Source organism: Lepeophtheirus salmonis, chromosome 5 (genome assembly GCF_016086655.4).
Source record: "Lepeophtheirus salmonis chromosome 5, UVic_Lsal_1.4, whole genome shotgun sequence".
NCBI lineage: Eukaryota > Metazoa > Arthropoda > Copepoda > Siphonostomatoida > Caligidae > Lepeophtheirus > Lepeophtheirus salmonis.
Genome location: NC_052135.2, coordinates 3,302,720 through 3,321,545, shown reverse-complemented (window position 1 = coordinate 3,321,545; position 18,826 = coordinate 3,302,720). Strand labels below are relative to the sequence as shown.

General features: G+C 29.2%; 1 protein-coding gene and 1 long non-coding RNA gene across 3 annotated transcripts; both read left to right on the top strand.

The window, feature by feature from the left end:
* Positions 1–4,946: 4,946 nt before the first annotated feature.
* LOC121118530 (uncharacterized) lies at positions 4,947–11,690 on the top strand. The gene is made up of 3 exons (XR_011779913.1): positions 4,947–5,249; positions 11,141–11,291; positions 11,348–11,690. It is a non-coding gene; the product is annotated as an uncharacterized lncRNA (long non-coding RNA).
* Positions 11,691–14,557: 2,867 nt separating this feature from the next.
* On the top strand, positions 14,558–16,402 carry LOC139905267 (52 kDa repressor of the inhibitor of the protein kinase-like). 2 transcript variants are annotated; one of them, XM_071888084.1, is made up of 3 exons: positions 14,558–15,011; positions 15,063–15,215; positions 15,282–15,933. In XM_071888084.1, the coding sequence occupies exons 1-3, from the start codon at positions 14,702–14,704 to the stop codon at positions 15,740–15,742; spliced, it is 924 nt and encodes a 307-aa protein (XP_071744185.1). In that variant the 5' UTR covers positions 14,558–14,701; the 3' UTR covers positions 15,743–15,933. The 2 variants fall into 2 exon arrangements, with proteins under 2 accessions (XP_071744185.1, XP_071744186.1); XM_071888085.1 differs by having other exon boundaries at positions 14,571–15,011; positions 15,075–15,215; positions 15,282–16,402.
* Positions 16,403–18,826: the final 2,424 nt, after the last annotated feature.

Genomic DNA, 18,826 nt, shown 5'->3' with positions numbered 1-18,826 from the left:
ATTTATGTACAAAAAAAAATTGAAAATTGACGTTTGATGAAAAATATTTCGGTAAAAGACAGATATTTCAGTTAGGAATCAATTTTTATGTGGAAAAGAATTTCCAGACAAATTTTTACAAACTTTATTTTATCTACAAATCTAATATTCTGTCGCCTTCTTGTATTTTTTTGCGCATAAAAAAAAGAATGTGCAATTTTCACCGATTTCTTATTTTTACCATAACTTTTGATTTTGAATCAAATTAAAAAACGATCTTATTCGTATTGTTCTTTTTTGAGACGCCAGTAATTTTTTGATTTATAACTCAAACCCCCTATCTAGTCTTCTTTTTTTTGGTATACAATAAGCTCTCCTTATAACTCCAAAAAAAAAAAAAAAAATAATAATAAATCAGGATCCACGTCTTTACCTGACCAAGTTCAAAAGAGACACCAATGGAAAGTTTCAGCTTGCTAGGTCCAACGGTTTGAACACTCATAAAAGTCCCACTCTCGCATATTGAATTTTATATATCATATAAAATACTACCAATTCATTACCAGGAGTTATTAAGCGTCGAGGAACATACAAATTTTGATTTAATAATATAGAAGAAATCCTTGGTGTTCATCTCCGTTTTTCGTTGCACACTCACACGTAACTACTCACTTAATTCTTAGGCGTTCCCTCCTCAAGAATAAAGAAATAATAATAACAGTTTGATAAAACAAAATAAAAAAATATCCTTGAAGTTGCGAAAAGAAACCAACTTATATGTACAATATATATGTAGCAGAAATAACAGCTTAGGAAAAAAAAATTAATTATATTTTTATGTCACTGGTAGTATTCTAACTCGTTGCTACACCTCAATTAAAAGTTACCCTTCATTTCTTTAAATTTTATGTCAAGTATTTCCATTTTTTAATATGAGTTGAATTAAATGCCTGCAAGATTTTATTCATTTTATAGAGAGATCCCTGTATGAAACACTCCTTTTTTTTTTATGTTGTATCCGTAACTGTATGATATATATCAGGGAGTACTCTATACAGTACACTTGTGACTGTTTTTCATACATTCAGACATACATATAAACTTTGCTTTAATAATATACATACATAGATATCAGCTTAAAAGAATTGTGTCATTTTTTCCACTTTTTCTATTATTATTCTTCCCAATTATGGAGTTATTATACAACCAGCGGTAGTACCCGGCATTGCCAAAATTGTGTGGTGTCGACAAGCAGAAAAACTTTGCTTTTAAACTTTTGCCTTTCACAGGCCTCCTGATAGTCCTAGTAGGCACGGAGAAGTCGTTGGAGAAGTGATTCATCGATTTGGTGGGGTCCTACTTGATATTCTTCTCGAGACTGTACATGAACTTCGGATCCCTCCTTAAATTGGGCCCTCTTCTTCCTACTTTCCTGAAGATGTCTTCTTCATCATTCTTCATCTTGGCCACCTTGAAAAAACAGGCTCCGGGAGCGATTGACAATGTCCATTATCCTCATCACCTCAACTTCAGCCTCGAGATACGCTGCCTTTTGACATCTTGCTCACTCATGATGACGAAATGTCTATTACAGTTTGTTTATGCACAAAGGATAGCTGAGCCAGAATTTCAAAAATAATCACTAAAACTTCCTATATTAATGAGAAAACTAACATTTATTAATTTTACAGATTAAATTAATTAATATTATAGATTACAGATTTGCTATATTAATATCGAAGATAATTCCCCAATAAATCCTCATTTTCACGCTAACTTTTTTATTGTGCACAATCACACATAATTATTCAAATAATGACAATTAATAGGTTGAGAAATGAAAAAATAAACAACATTATTTGATACAACTGGATACTGTATAGTGTTGTACAACATAATGTAACTAAATCTCATATTAAAAAATAAAATTGATGTCATAGTATGTAGATGAATGGTTGGGTGTTTTGTTGAAATCTGTTTTTCTTGTCCAGCAGTTGGTACGATAGATTAAATTGAAAGTTCTAGAAATAGTGACGTCATAGACTCTGAATGGTTGCCTGTCGTTCACAGCAATCGGTACAATATATCAGATTGAAAATTCTAGAAGCCTGATTACATGATGGTCTAAGCTTGTATTTCTATTAACCTTGTTTTAGACCAAGTATCTACACAGACCTAAAATCACTGTACATAATCTGAAAATCAATCCATACACACATTGCTAATAGTTGGGGATTGTTAAGAACTGAAAAAGAAGTAATTCGAATTCAACCAATCAACGTTCAGAACACTGATATGGGGAAAGAAAAATCGAAGGATCACAACAAAAATACAGTTTACATTTTTAAATTACTGAGGTGACGTCGTGAATTACACGTGAAAAACTTTAACTCAATGTCTAAAATTACTCCGCGAGAGTCTTATAAACAATAACCCCTTTTCGAATAGATTTTATCGTTACAGTAATCAATTTAATTTAAATATATGTATTTAATATTACAATACCATTTGATTCAGTACAACTTCACGGACATGGAATCCTTTTTATTTGTGCGATCGTCAAAACATAACTTTCACTACCTACTGAGACTGATTCGACTGTTTTGAAACTAAAAATCTTCGTTAAAAAATCTGCCTCCAGGGTCGTTTACAGGGGATGGGCTGGAGAGGAAGTAGCCCCCCCCTAAAAAAAAATAAGAATTTTTGGTTTTTTAAATATAATTTTTTTTTGTCATTCGGGGAAATTATGTAGCTGAAAAACAAAAATTTAATTTTCTATGAATAGCTAAGGATTTTAGAATTTTTTTTACAAAAAAAAGAATTTTATTTTATGTGAATACCTATGGATTTTTGAAATTTTTTCCAAAAAAATTAATATTTGAAATTCAAATTTTCTATATTTTTCCAAAAAAATTAATTTTCTATAAATAACTATGAATTTTTGAAAAAAAATTTAATTTTTGTGAATAGCTATGCATTTTATAACAAATTGGATTTTTTTTCTCAAAATTAATATTCCTTGATATCTATATTTATTGATTTTGTGTATTTAAAGAAAATGTATTATGCTGTTTTTGAAGAAATCAATATTTTATGTCCAATTTTCTATTTTTTTATTAACAAAAAAAAGTTTAAGCTGCAATAAGTCGACCACAACTGAAATTTTGCATAATGCTTATAAAATTAAAGGTGAAGTACTACTAAATGACCTTAAAGTTTCAACAAAAAATATTCAGAAATTATATTTATTAAGGCTTTTGTTTGTATTTTCTTAGTTGAAATAAGTTATTTTCTTGTTAAATAATATTTCAATAAATAAAATACCATGAAGTTAAATAAACTTTTTTTTAAATATAAGTTTTGTAGAAATATACATAATCTGTGATAAATATTATTTATTTTATCACTTAAAAAAGATAATAACTATGCAGACGCTTTACTCCGTATAGGGCACACCGATCTGAAGACTTTTTTTTATACTAGCACAATTTTCGAATTAACAAAAAATAGATATTGTTTTATTATAAATTCATTGGGATATAAATATTTATATTTTTAATAACATTTCTTTTCATTCTTCAAAATTTATTTTCATTTTTTCTCACCGATTGATATCGAATTTATTTGCTTCATAGGTCCGCTTGAAACTATTTTTTTAATTATATTTTATGTTAGTTGATGATATTTTGTATCCAATCAACTTTTTTTTTCGAATTTGAAATCATTTATTCTAGATGGAAAAGTAATATATTGACCATTTTACCATGTATAGTTCATTTTTAGACTATTAATTATGACAAGCTCAATTCATTTTTTTATAAAATTAAATCCGAAAAATGTCTTGATATCTTTTTGATTTCTTTGTTTTTTAATGAAGGGAACAAAATTTTATAAGTCTGAACAGTAAAATTTTGACTTATGCTATTTTTTCTTTCTATGTGAATTTACAAGGGAAAAAAAATATTTCCATGGAATTTTGAGTCTACCAGATTATCTCTGGTAGACTCAAAATTCCATGGAAATATTTTTTACCCACAAAATTATACTATTTGGAATTTTTTTGAAAAAGTAACTGTTTCTTAGAAGTTTTTTTCTAAAAAATGTATTATTTGAATTTTTTTTTAAGTTTTATATTACAAATTTAATTTGTGAAATTTTTGTGCATAATTTTTTTTTTTTTTTTGAAAAAATAATTCCTAAAATTTCAATTTTTATGTGCCAATTTTCAAAAAAATTAAATTTTTTGTGAATAATTGTGGAATTTGAAAAATCGAATTGTATATTTGAAATTTATTTTCAGAAAATTTAATTTTTTAAATTTTTATTAAAAAAGACTCCAAAAACCAAATCCTCCTAAAATATAACCCTTTGAATGCCCCTGATAGTGAAATAGTATTTTTTTAACTATTATGTAAAATATTAAAGGTTTGGCATTGGGAATTTTTACTAAGATCGCATCGGAGTTGGCATCAGGATTTTTTTTAATCATCCCATGACTACTATTTTTACTAAATATAAATTGACTCTTCTCATTTGACCAAGGCTTAAATTTCCCTCTAATCCAATCCTTGAGATATTTGTAATAAAAAGTATCAAAGACAGCCTTTAGAGGGCTCTAAAAACGTATTTCTCAAAAGTTACCGGTTTTTCACCGTAAAGATCCAGTAAATTTGACATGATTTTCATTCTGATATATAAGGAGTTAGCCTCAGTACTTAATTTTTATAATTGAAGGCTGTATAACAGTTTATATACAGTTTTATAACCTACCATAAAATGCAGGCATGCCCTCAAATCAATTTACATTTGTTTAATGGTCTGATTTGTTAAATTTTTACCTACATTCATTAGACTCAATGCTATGAAGAAATAAACATTGTTTCAAAACTACGTATAATGTTTTTACTCACCTCCTGTGAAGTTAAAAAAAAAGACATGTAAAATTTCAAGCACCCATACGTTGCTTCAGTTGTTATTGATACGCCAGGGAGCTTATTTCCTATAAAAATATGAAGTTCAGTGGATTATTTTGGATTAAAATTCTGATGGGATGGCTTACCTGTGAAGTCATTGGTATTCTTCTCTGCATTATTCTCGGAATCTACTTTCAATTGACATATCCCTACGATGAGGATCAAGAAAAAACCGGAGAGACTTTTGATTCTTTTGTTAGTAAAGCCGTCATATATTTCCTTGGAATCTATTTGATCATTCTAAAACTACTAACGTCTTATAAGTTTATTAGAGGAAAAACCAAGGAAGATTCGAAGGTAATTATTTTTTTGTTAATTCAAAATTCAGGGGCATCCGCAAAGAGTTGACTGGTGAGGCTGTAGCCTCCTCCCCTCTAAAAAAATATGATTTCTTTCTTTTTACTAGAAAATTTTATATTCAAAATGTGATTTATCAATTATTTTTTTCAAAAAATATAATTTATTGCGAATGGCTATAGATTTTTGAACGATTATCCAAAAAAATTAATATTTGCATTTTTTTTCCAAAAAAATTATAATTGAATTTTTTTTCAAAAAACTTTATATTTGAATTTTTTAGATAAAAAATTAATTTTCTCTGAATAGCTATGAAATTTTCTCAAAAAAAATTAATTTTCTATGAATAGCTATGAATTTTTGAAATTTGTTTCCGAAAAATTAAATTTTTTTGCTAATAGCTGTGGATTTTTTTAAATTTTTTTAGAAAAAATTTAATATTTGAAATATTTTTCCAACAAGTTTAATATTTGAATTTTTTTTTCAAAAAATTATTTTTTTGTGAATAGCTGTGGATTTTTGAATTTTTTCGTGAAGAGTTGTGGAATTTTGAATATTTTGCCAAAATATTTAATATTAGAAATTAAATTTTTGAAATTTTTGTTCAAAAATAATTTAACTTTTGGATTGTTCTTCAAAAAAATCCAAAAACTTAGCTCCAAAAATATAATCCTGCGGACATCCCTACAAATATATACCTAATTTGTGTAGGTTTTCAAATCATTTAAGATTTTTTAAAACTTTTTTAACATAGGTCTTTAAGAGCTATTTTTATATTTTTATCTGAAAAATTGAAATAAAAATTTAATAAAAAATAAGTTATTTGATGAAATATGTATATTATTTAGGCTATTTGAGATATAAAAAAATATTTTTTCTTAAAATAGGGTCATTTGTATGATTCAAACCCAAAAAAAAGGCTGCACATTTATCTTTGACCCAGACCCCGTTCTCACTAAAACCAGCCACGCTTCACTCAACTTTCAATTGTTTAGCATATCATTAATCTTGTTTCTTCTTTATCTGGTCCGAATTGATTTTTTTCTCCCTATAAAATGTATGTATTTGGTACTGAGAAAAAATTGAAATGATCGTGAGAAAATTTGTTAAAAAAAGGTCTCAAGTTCAATAATGTTCCAAATTTAAACTTTTGAGTCCAAGTTAAGTTATAAATCTTAGCTTTCAAGTCAATATTCCAAGTCCCCAATTCTGGCTGTTATCCCTATATAGCTTAGTTAATCCTCTGTTTGATATAGAAATGCAATTGGTAATACAAAGGCTTATAAATTTTTTAACTGTTCATCAACTTCACTAAAGTCTTGAGTACAATCAATTTTCATGTCTTCAAAATATGAACTGGAGTCCTCCAAGTCGTCATCCCAGGGGCGTTCGTAGGATGAGTACATGGTTTTTATAATATTTAAAAAAAATCCATAACTATTCACAACACATAATATGTCAGTCTTGGACTATTTTTTTTATATTATTATTAATCATGACATTGGTATCAATGTAGAAGGGTTTCTGGTCTTATATCTTTGTAGTTATACATACATATAAATATTGTGATTTTGATAATTATATAATTAAAATAACTATCAGTTATGGCACTATAAAATTAACAAAGGACCTCCTAGTGAATATAAGAATACCAAAACAGGGTTTGGCTCATATAAATTCCCATAATAAAGTAGAAGTCATTGTCCTATATTATAATTTATATGATATGAGTGTACACTGTACAGTTAGTTGCTATTTAGATTAAACCTGTGACGTCACCCCTTCGCCAACAATAATAATAAAAAATACTTACTAGAGTGCTGACATATTTTTATTTTAGATAATTTTAATTACTATTGTCGATGACAGTTAATATGATGGGAGGATTTTATAGATATCTAGAGATTTGGTTTTCAAACTTTTTTTAACTCGACCCTTAAAATATGTAGCTAGACAATGTGCGATTTCTAATCCCCTGATTGGGGGATGAATATAAAAATTGGAGTTCATTTTATGCAAATAGATTACTTATAGACGGTACCCATTAAAGCTCACCCAGAGGGAAAGAATAGAAGTTATTTAGCTATATTGATCAAAAAGGGAGATTTTCATTTTACAAATATTGAAAAGTATAAGAAATACAACGTCAAATAATCGAATATATTGTAAATATAAAATCAGCGATATTTGAGCTACTTGGAATCATTTCTATACTATCAATTATCTTTTTTGCGGCAAATAAAGTTAAAATTGTGATCAAAAACAAATAACATTACCGACTGTGGATGTGCAAATAGGTTTATAAACGAACCGAGGTCTTTATGTAATGGATGTCCGCTCTGCATTGAGCAATGAGGGTCTACTCTAGGTTTAATTTTAGACACAGTAACTCGAAGAGCATCCTCCATATTAACCTGCGATCTGTATTTTTGATATAAGTTAATACGGAAAAGGTCTTCTGAAATAAATAAGATGAGCTAAATGGTAAAATGATCCACAAAAGATCAATAAGAAATATGTAAGAAAACTTAAATTACTTTCTTTTTCTTTTGAACCCATCCATTGTGTCTCACAACCCCCACGTTGAGGACCACTGATCTATACAATTACTAGTTGTGTATTTTAATGTCAAAATAGATTAAAAATACTTAAAACTATACTGTCCATCAAAAACCTACTCCTCTAGGGTCTTGTTTTATTACATATCAGACCCTAATATGTATTAAGTAAATGTTATTACGTCGTTATATAATCTTATTTACATAGTTTGCCTAATCTATTTGCAAGAATCAAATATTTTTCTCCACTTTTATCGTTACTAATCGATGCACAACAAGATTATTTGTACAAATCTAGCCATTCAAAGGGATTATTAGTATCTATTCATTTAATTTAATTCAAATATCCGTTCTTATTTTACTTCAGAAAGTATTCAATCCATTCATAACTACTGCCGTGTATTTGGATGTAAAAATGGGACGAAAAAATAAAAGGACCTAAAACTTTATTGTCTATCATTCTAACGTTAATTTCAAATAAAAATATGACCCTAATATGATTAAAAAAATATATATTATACATTCTATAATTTACATACTAGTGTAGGGAATAAATTAACTGTTACATTTGCATGAATCAGATAATTGTCTTCGATTATCCGACTTTTCTTATTTCTAATCGATCTAAAATAAAACTAATGGGTCATGACTATAAAGTTACTTGTATTATTTTGTTTAAAAACGACGAAGAGTGGGGCCATTTGGACCCCTAAAACATATACAATAGATAAAAATATATTACTATAATAATTAAATTATTATTAAACTTTGTGTATATTGGAAATGATAAATATTGATAATAGAGGGGAACCCTCATTTTGTTCTAATGAATGAAAGCAAAAAAGGAGTTTATCTTTGAGCGCAGAATCTAAAACTAATCTTAGTTTTTCTCTCAGTCATCTGAATTCTGAAATACCTGGAATTATAGTTATTCGGGACTATTATTGTTTAGAGTCATTTTTTACCCTTAAAAATCCCCAAATTAAAAGTAGGATTAATAAAACTTATGTAAAAGTTTGTTTTTATGATTATATGGTGTTTTATTGCTTCTGTATCTTGTTCTGAATTCGATATATATCCCATTTTAGGCTGTAAAATGATCAAAAACGACACTCTTAGACTGCTTAGACTCTTTTAACTTATTCATAATGCAATAGTGATCAGGAATATGATAGCTTATATTATAGAAAAATATTCAATTCATAATTTAAAAAAAGATCTATTTAAAAAATATCCATCTCCAAGGATTTTTTTCCAAATATATATATATATAGTCCTGCGGACGCCCTTTCAAAAGCTCAGCCAGTAGTGATCTAGGGGCTAAAGTAATCCTTGGTTCATCATGATATATTAATTATTTTTAAGCTGTTATTATTAACGTGGGGTGCAAAAGTTTGTTGCCTATAACTTTGTTTAAAGAAAAGATAATTAAATTTCGTTTTCATAAAAAGTTTATTTGATCTTTATATATATTTTTTTTTTATGATTGGAAAATTATATTGGCTAAATGATGACTACGATTCGAAAATAGAGAAAAAATCTTAAATTTCACCAGACAGCCTTAGGATTGTTGTACCATACTCGTTGATCATTATCTCTCAGTAGCAATTTATGCACTAATTGAATTTTGTACGGGAACATTTTCAAATCAGTTTTCAAAATTCGCCTTAAACTGCGTAAAGAAATGAGTAACTGGGAAGCATGTATCCGAATTGATGTATCTGGCGACTTTGCAACACGATTGTACAACAGGGCCACATTTTCAGTGTTACGGGACGTACGTTGTCTTCCAGAACGAGGTCTGTCTGTTGTCGTACTGTACTGTCGAAAATTCGTATTTAAATTGTGGTTTTGTGAGGCACTGGACGATTAGGATATCAAAATGCTAACGGAACTTTTGTCCCACCCGTTATTTCATTCTTAAGTAGATAAGATTTAAGTACTATATGACTACATGTGAAGTGATACCAATCGATTACATTTTATAGCTCCTCTGTTGTTTTTTTTTTTGGAGTTGGTAGTCTGAAAACTTATTTATCTTATCCTAAACTGTTATCTTTATTATTAAATTCCTGAGTAGTAAACCTCTATTTCTACTCAATTTATTGATCAAGGGCATCCGCAGGTTTATATCTTTTAGTATGGGGCTTGGTTTTTTGGGATTCTTTTTTTTTCCAAAAGACATTCCAAAACTTAAATTTTTGGAAAAAAATCTAAAATCCACAGCAATTAAAAAAAATACTAAAATCAACAGTAATTCACAAAAAATTTAAAAATTATATTTCAAGTATAAAATTTCTTGAAAAAAAATTTCTAAAATCCACAACCATTCACAAAATATTCAATTTTTTCGAAAATAATTTCAAATATTATTTTTTTTTTTAATTTCAAAAATCCAAAGCTATTCTCAGAAAATTCGATAATTCACAGCTTTTCACAAAAAGTTAAGTTTATTGGAAAAAAAACTTCAAAAATTCACAGTTGTTCACAAAAATTTGAATTTTTGTAAAAAAAAATTTGAAAAAATATATTTCATATAAAATTTTTTTTTTTTAAATTCAAAAATAAAATTTTAAGAAAATTTTTTCAAAAATCCATAGTTGTATACAGATAATTAAATTTTTTCGAACAAATATTGAAAAATTAAATTTTCTAGTTAATAGAAAAATTCCTTAATTATCGGGAGGGAGCTACATCCCCTCCAACCCACTCCCTGCGGACGCCCCTGTTAATATAAATGAAACCAGATCGAACATTTGTGTGAGCTTATAAAAGTAATCCGGTTTTAGGAGGATAGGGTGTTTAATATTATTTTTTCGGGAATCTAGTAATTTTTTTTAAGCTATACTTCTATTTTTAGAAAACTTTCAACTTTTTATTCAACAAACAACTAAATAAATTTGTAAAACAGTTTTTAGATGTCTTGGGACAGAATATAGAATTGAGGAAATTCTCGAAATAGAGGTCAGATGTTCATAATAGTTGTATACTAAATTTTAGTATATAACAAGTTTTTTTGTTTTTTTTAAATAAGAAAAGAAGATCCACTTTAATCAATTGAGAACAGTAAGTAATTAGTAAATGATCATATGATCTCTCAAATTGGCGTTATACATTTTCAAATTTAACTAAAGTTGACATTTGATTAGATGATTTTCGAAATAAATAGAATATTTAGGGAAAATTTTCCTAGTATTTATCATTGGTTTGATATAATTGTAAACAAAATAAAATATATCTTATTTTCAATGAGTATCAATTTTCCGAAAATGCAATTTTTTCTGATTTTTTATGCCATCCAATAAAATATATACTTATATTTGTACGTTTCAGAATCTCATTCCAATGTTTCACTCTATCTTAGTGGTTAAAGGATTTCTAACCGCTGTTCCATTATCCTTGTTAGCTTACGTTTTCTATATTTCAATAATCATCAGGAAAATATGGCCCATGGTGTATTCATTAATTACAATATTACCTTTTAGTAAGTTTTATTAAATATTTTTAACTCTTAATCATCTTTTGTTTTTGTTTTTTCAGTTTATCTATTTTCACAATTTATTTTAATTAACAAATCCATTCAAGTCCTAAAGTCTCATTATGAAATCCCCGTGAGGACTTCAAGAAGAGCCTATACTTGGAGCTGAGTACTTTTTGGAAGAACATGCCTTTAATCAAAAGAATAAATTATATTAAGTGATGAAATATGTGTATTTAAGGAAGATATTCCTGATTTGTACTCAAATTATCTATTACTCATTTTATGATTAAATCCAGGAATATCGTATATTTCATAAAATGTATACATATTTATATATCTATGTATATTAATATAGCAAAGTTTGTGTGTCTGTGATGGACTCATTTTTAAGTGTGCACTTAATAGTTTCGAATGTATGACTACTTTATTGAAGAAATAACAATGTAGCAACGGGCTTGTGTAGCTAAAGCTGAGTGTGTCATATTAAAAAAGAAAAGAAAAAAAAAGGGGGGTAATATTCATAGTATAAAAGCCAAGTTTGTCTGTCTTTTTGCTATTTATAATAACAACTTTGAGCAATGGTAGAAACTCCGTCTTGTATATTATTAAGATATCACAAATAACTAGTAATAGCAAATATAAAATTTTGATTATGTTTATTGGTTTCTCGGATTACATTTATTGGGGGGGGGGCTGATTGGAGGGACTATGGATTAACTCACCATTAATACTGCCGATAAATACTTGGTTGTCCAGGCCCCTTACTCCCCCCTTGGTGATAACGACCCTGAGATATTGCGAATTGTGAAGTACATTCGCGAAAAATCAGTTAATCATCCTTGATGAGGAAAGTTCCTACTTGTAAAGCAAATTGTATCCTCACACGCTTAAAAATCCATATTTTCACATATTTAATTACAACCAATTCTAGTATAATCTCTAATAGGGGATAATTATAATATGGTCTTATAGATAATTATTTCAAATAGTTTTTTTTACAGTGAAGTAATTAAGCTTTAGCTTTGTATGTAAGATTGTAGTGTCCAAAGAGGTCACTTAGTTTTATGACTATGAAGGAGGGATTAGCTTCTAGAAAATTATTTATCTATGTAATTATTGCTGATCACGTCATATTAAAAAAAGAAAAAAAATAGAGAATTACATATTTAAAAAATAAAGAATGTGACATTAGATTAGGTTTAGCAACGAGCGTATGTCTATAACTAAAGCTCAGCCAGGGATCACTCTAAAGTACTCCCTGGCTCATCATGTCATATTAAAAAAGAAAATTACATAATTTACAGATGTAAATGCTAAGCATTCTTTATAAACGCGAGTTGTACGTATAAGTTTGTTTCTTGGCAACTTCAATAATGTTTTTTTTTATTTTCTCAACTGTTATTATTCTTCCACTTTTGAGGAGAGAACAATTAAGCAGGCATGTAAGTTGTTTTCTGCTATTTTGGCGTTGCGTTCATTTTTTTTTTGTACCGTGTTCAGCGTTCAGCCATTATTTCCGTTCTATTCTGTGTAGGCAACCTTTGAGATATGGAGTACTAACTTCAACATTTCTAATCAATGAGTGGGCCACTATCAACAATAATGCTAAAGAATACACTCAAACTACGGAAATATGTTCTAAATATGCCAGTCAATGCGTCTCTGCGTCACGCGTGTCATAGGTTGCCGACCCCTGATATACACAGTACGTAACAAATCGCAAATTCCACTTTGATATTGTCAGGGAGGCCTCGTTCGAGAACTAGGTTTCAAGACTTTTTAACACAAAAATTTGGTAAATATTAGCGTTCAAATGAACTACAACTGACTAAAATAGGTTTGTTTATCCATTGTTTAAATGAAGGCCAAAAAGCAAAGTAGAGTCGACTTGATTCGTGCCCAGCACAGCAAAAAGAAAAACTGGACCATGGACTAGTTCAGAAACTATAAGAAGGACCGCTACCTAGCCTACACAGTCGATAAGGTTCTGTGGGTCAACCAGACTAAGTTCACAACCCCCGCAATGATACTGGGAATTGTTGAATGACTCAATGATAATTTTTTTCGATTTCTGAAAATTTTTGCCTCCCTCCTCGCCCGTCATGAATCCTCTCGACTATGTTACCTGGGGCTATGTCGAAATTAGGGCATGTGCCATCCCCCATCCTAGCCGTGACGTGCCTCACCCTCCTTTGTGGCGAAAAATTGGTCTCCTGAGCGGTCGTCTTTGCTCTATGTTCCCTTTAACATATATTTAAATAAGTAAAAAAAAAAAAAAATATATAAACTTTGATTTCTTGAATTTTTGTAAGAGCTATTAGAACGGAACACCAAACTTATGTTATGCTGACATAAGGTTGATAATTTTGGTAAGGATACAAAAGCGTGCGAGGAGAAGGGAAGAAATACTTATGGTGTCATTGATTAAAATAATAAACATCTTCCTCTATTAAGAACGTTATCAATTCCCCCCTTTATTATTCAATATTAATATAATATTAGATACTGATAGTCGAAAGAGAACTGAATAAAATACCTAAAATAACGTCGCCTTCTGTCTGGATTTCTGGAAATTGAGGTCCAGGAATTTGGAAATACTTACCCGACGAGGAGCAAATGGCTTGTCAGATTTGTTGATATAACTATTACTATTTCAAGCACTTCATAGTAAGCAGGGAATATTTGAGTAGCCTCTATGAAAAAATGCCTTCTATAATTAAAGCAAAGGAGACTATCCTTACTTGTCAGCATTACCATCGTTAAATTGCAACGAAATGATATTAAGCTAGAGCCATTCCGATTTAAATTGACCAATTTCCTATCAGAAAATCCAGCTTTCAATGAATTGAGAGACCTAGCATATGTTGAAGATTCAATCTATATAAATGCATAAGTTATACTCGGTTTCCAAAAGGACATGAATACAATTTCTTATTGGTCCTTCGTCACATATACACACATATATTGGCCATTTTATTATTTCGATGAAGAAATTTTGGCTATTTTATAGAAATACAAATGTATATCGATGCTTTTTAATAAAATATTATAATACAGTATCGAATAAAATATTATATAAGAATTCAATATTATGATATATATAACTATGTAATTCATTTTAAAAATTGTAGAGCAATGATTGTTTTAAGAAATAAATATAAATTGGTGTGATTATTTGGTTAACTACTAGATTATTTCGTGCCTCTTATCTATTTCTTTTTAGAAGAAAGGTTGCGTGGTACAATAAATTAACGACGTGCTATTATAAGTAGTTACGTCAGCAGGCTATCTACTTTAACCGTAGCTGACTTCCTCATGTGTTTGAGTCACGGCCCAAAACATTCAAAATTTAAGACTATATTTTAGGTCAAGAGCTCAAAAAAGGCGATAGATTTTGTTAAAATACCCCAAGTATGCCCTCTTGTAGTGATGTGGATTGCAGGAGTCGCTCTGGAGCTGAGGGGATTATACTTTTTTCATTTCCAAGGGACGCATTCCTTAGAAGGCAATGGGTCATAAAAATGAAAAGAAAGCTGTGGAAACCATCAGATAATTCTCGATTGTGCTCAAAACATTTTGAAGAAAATCAATTCGTAAAGAATTCGAAGGGAAAGAAAAGGCTTCACTCTCAAGCCATTCCAACATTGTTTAAACATCTAAAGCCTAAAGTTCCAAGGCTCACCAAAAACTCCAACAAACCCATTTTCATTCCAGAGAACAATGGTAATGCTAAGCAAATTTAATAATTAAGGAAATCTCAAGCAACTTTTTTAGTTCAAATTTCAGGTAAGAAAATATCTCCCTTATCACAGGATCATACATACTTTACTCCTAATTTGGAACCTCCTACTTCCAAAAATGGAGAAATAGACGTAGTGGACAGGAATCTAATTTCATCAACAATAAAAGATGAAACTTCTTATAATGGTAATTTTGTTTTTGCATTAGCTACTTTATCTTTAAAAAATAATGATTGTTTTATATGTATTACAGATATTTCTCCTGAGGTAAGGTATCTAAATGTTATTAATGCCAACCTACAAGTCCAACTTGGAGTCTATGAAGCAGAAATAAAAGAATTAAAGAAGAAGTTGAAGCAGAAAGATGTCAAAATTCGGGCCGCAGAATCAAAGTTTAAGTCTTTAGAATTGCGCCTCTCTTCGTTGTTTAATTCAGACCAGATACAATTTTTAAGTTACAAGTCTTCACATTCCAAAATCCGCCTTTGGTCTAATAAAACCATCAAGAATTCACTTCAATTAAGATTTACCTGTGGTACAAGTGGCTATCAAATGCTTCTAAATCAAGGATATCCTCTGCCTAGTAACCGAACACTACAAAGAAATCTTAAGCCAGGGACGTCATGTGAGGGCCATGGCGTCCCTTCCGGTACATCTGTGGATCTAAGCGATGAACAGGAAGAAAGATTTAATTCAGATTTAATATTAATATAAAAACGTTGTGCATATCATGACAGATAGGTTGCTAGAGCAACCTATTAACTAAAAATATAGTTTCTAAAGAGAATTTACAAAGTGATAATGATCAAGGTTAATATTAACCTTGATAAGTGATAAAATATAAATGTTGAATTAGTCAAAGTCATGTCTACGTCCTCTTCAGAACAATACAATTCTAAATGACATTATTATGATACATAAGCTATAATCATGTAATTATTTATCATATTATATTAAAAATAACATACAAAAACATTTGAGTAAATGGAGAAATAGATTTTAAAGTGTTTTTTTTTTCAATTGCTTGTATCGATCTTTATTAATTAATGACGGAAAGACTTCTATGTCCTCGAAGAATTAAGCCAATAGAAGAGATCTGAGATACTTTATCCTCAACAAAAATTGCTTTAATTCCGATATCTACGGGGAGGATGACCGAATGAAAATTTATTCTAAGAAGAGAACCAAACCAAGCTAAGCCTCAAACGAAAATGGAGTCGATTCCCTCGTTTTGTAGAAATTTATCCATCTATATATAACAATGAATATATTCAAGTGTTGAAACTACGACGAGTAAGTTTACTTTCAAATTCATATAATATGCTCAGGTTGTTAAATATAAAATAAAGATATGTTAATTAAGTACTACAACAATATGTAATTATAATATATTTTTAAATTGATAATTTTTTGAGACCAAAGAAGTGGGCTTCTATGTTTTCCAAGAGTTAGGAACAAAGCCAGATTGAGGTAATCGAACGAAGATACTTCTAACTTGATCATCTATCTCAAGATTCTCTAATTCGGAAATCCTTATTTTATGGGCGACGACGGGATGAAAATTCATCCGAGGAAAACTACCAGGGTTCCTAAGAGAGCAAAGTCGACTCCTTCATAGGGGAGAAAATTCCTGGATTACAACATTGAAGAGATCCATTCACGAGGAGTAGATAATTTCAATATTACAAATATAATTTGTAGTTACTTTATTTGAATTTGTACGAAGTGCGGTGTTATATTGACATTGTGATTACCTGATTCTGATATTATTAATTAATTTAAAATATTTATTATGTGTATGACGTCATTATCGTCACATTGAAATGGTAAACATTAATCATTATTAAAAGAATGTTGCATCTTGGCTTGTACGCCCTCATAAAAAAATAGGATCACTTAAAAAATACAAAATCGAACCAAAATCCTTGGATACGCATATTTAAAAAAAAATAAAACATGGAATATGATATTTTTTATCACTATTAATGTAGAATACGTTATAGGTGTTTAAATATGAGTGTTGTTTTTCATCCTATTCCAGTTTAAAAATGGAAATATGTCGAGTTCAGAAGAAGATACTGAAACAATAAAAAGATTTTTATAATCATGAAAAATCCTTTAACATCAGTTTTATTCATCGTACTTCAATTTGGAGGATTGTTTTAATGATGAAAAATGTCCCTGAACGATGTACTTAATGTGATAAGCATAAACTTTCAATAACCATCTTATTTTGTTATTTTTCTTGAATATATAGTTCTTTTATATCTTGCTAATAGAACCGAAGATGACGCATTGAATAAGCCTCTATTGCCTTGGGATTTTAGTTATTCTCTCCAAAGAAAAGTCTAATCGTATAGTAAATATATGAATAGTACTCGGGAAGTCAAATTTTATAAAACATCTCCACCTTTATATTGCTTTGAATAGTCTGTAATACAGACCAATAATAGTTCTACAACTAATAATTGGAAGGGTTTTGAAATTTCTACACTCCTGACAACCATTACAATAACTAAATAGCATTTGTATATTCAAAATAAAACTGAATGAATCAATAAGGTAAAAAAATAAAATAACGGAGAACTCATAAATAGAGAATATAAATTTTGAAGTATATCTTTGATATTTTATTATTTTTTCAGTCAATACTAAAACACTCGTATTATTATTTTGTTAAATTTTAACTATTGTTTCCAGTAAGACAACTTATAATTAGATAGTATGGGAAAAATTTAATAATTTATTTATTTGTGTGGAGATCCTCGATCTTTGCGAAAATAATATTCCAATTTGGCGACAAGCAATTTTACTCTTTATAAGAAAATTCTCAACTCAATAAGTTTTGATAATTACAATAGCATTCAAATATTCCAACAGAAGTTTTGAGGTCTGCTATATATTTTGTAAAACACATAATCATTTATAAGTTCGAAACAACTGTATTATCTGCAATTTATTTATTTGTGGGGAGATCCTAGTTCTTCGCTAGAGTAATATAGGCGACACACAATTTAGTTATTCAGAAGAGGATTCTCGACTCAATAACTTTGGAATAGCAATGTTATTCAGATATTTCAACAGAAGTAGACAGTTTACTTAATAGTTCCAAATAACTATTTATATGTATTAACAAAATAGAATATGCCTTGCAGCCCAAAATATGGAGAAAAAAGAAGCTCATTATATTTAAGAGTCTAGAATCATCTTCTACTTGTTTTCAAATGACAAAAGAGACTCAGTAAGAATAAATAAATCAGGCGTGAGCTTGAAGGGTCCAGGATATATAATTTCACATATAGAACATATATCACAAAGACCAACTTATAAATGGAATAGATATTAAGATGATTGATAGATTGAAATATATTATATAGATAAATGCCACTGAAGGACACTTATTAATGAAATAGTTTTCTGAGGAGACGAAGCAGAATTGACTTTCAATAATTTCAACGAAGGAGGTGTGGATGGAAGATGATAAATCTCTCTGCTCCTCACCGGGTATTTCTGTCGTTTATTCGAACTCCTTAGTTCTTATATGTAGAAGTATACGATGATTCTGAAGAAGATATGGGGAAATTTATGTATAAGGATAGTGATTAACGAGATGAGAAGTCACTATCACAGACCTTAAAAAGAAGAGGAACATATACAATGAACGATCCTTCTATTAAAGGAGAGGAAATCCACAGAGTGAAGTATTTGCTCAAGGGATATCTCGATAAGAGTCGAGATTCTTTTAACAAACCATGACATTGAGGAGAGTATCAAAAGGTATGTTAATTAGTTATTCAT

Coding starts and splice junctions, on each gene's coding strand:
- LOC139905267 (XM_071888084.1), top strand. CDS start 14,702: ATGCCCTCTTGTAGTGATGTGGATTGCAGGAGTCGCTCTGGAGCTGAG. Junction 15,012..15,062: donor TTTCATTCCAGAGAACAATG/GTAATGCTAAGC, acceptor CAACTTTTTTAG/TTCAAATTTCAGGTAAGAAA. Junction 15,216..15,281: donor AGATGAAACTTCTTATAATG/GTAATTTTGTTT, acceptor TATGTATTACAG/ATATTTCTCCTGAGGTAAGG.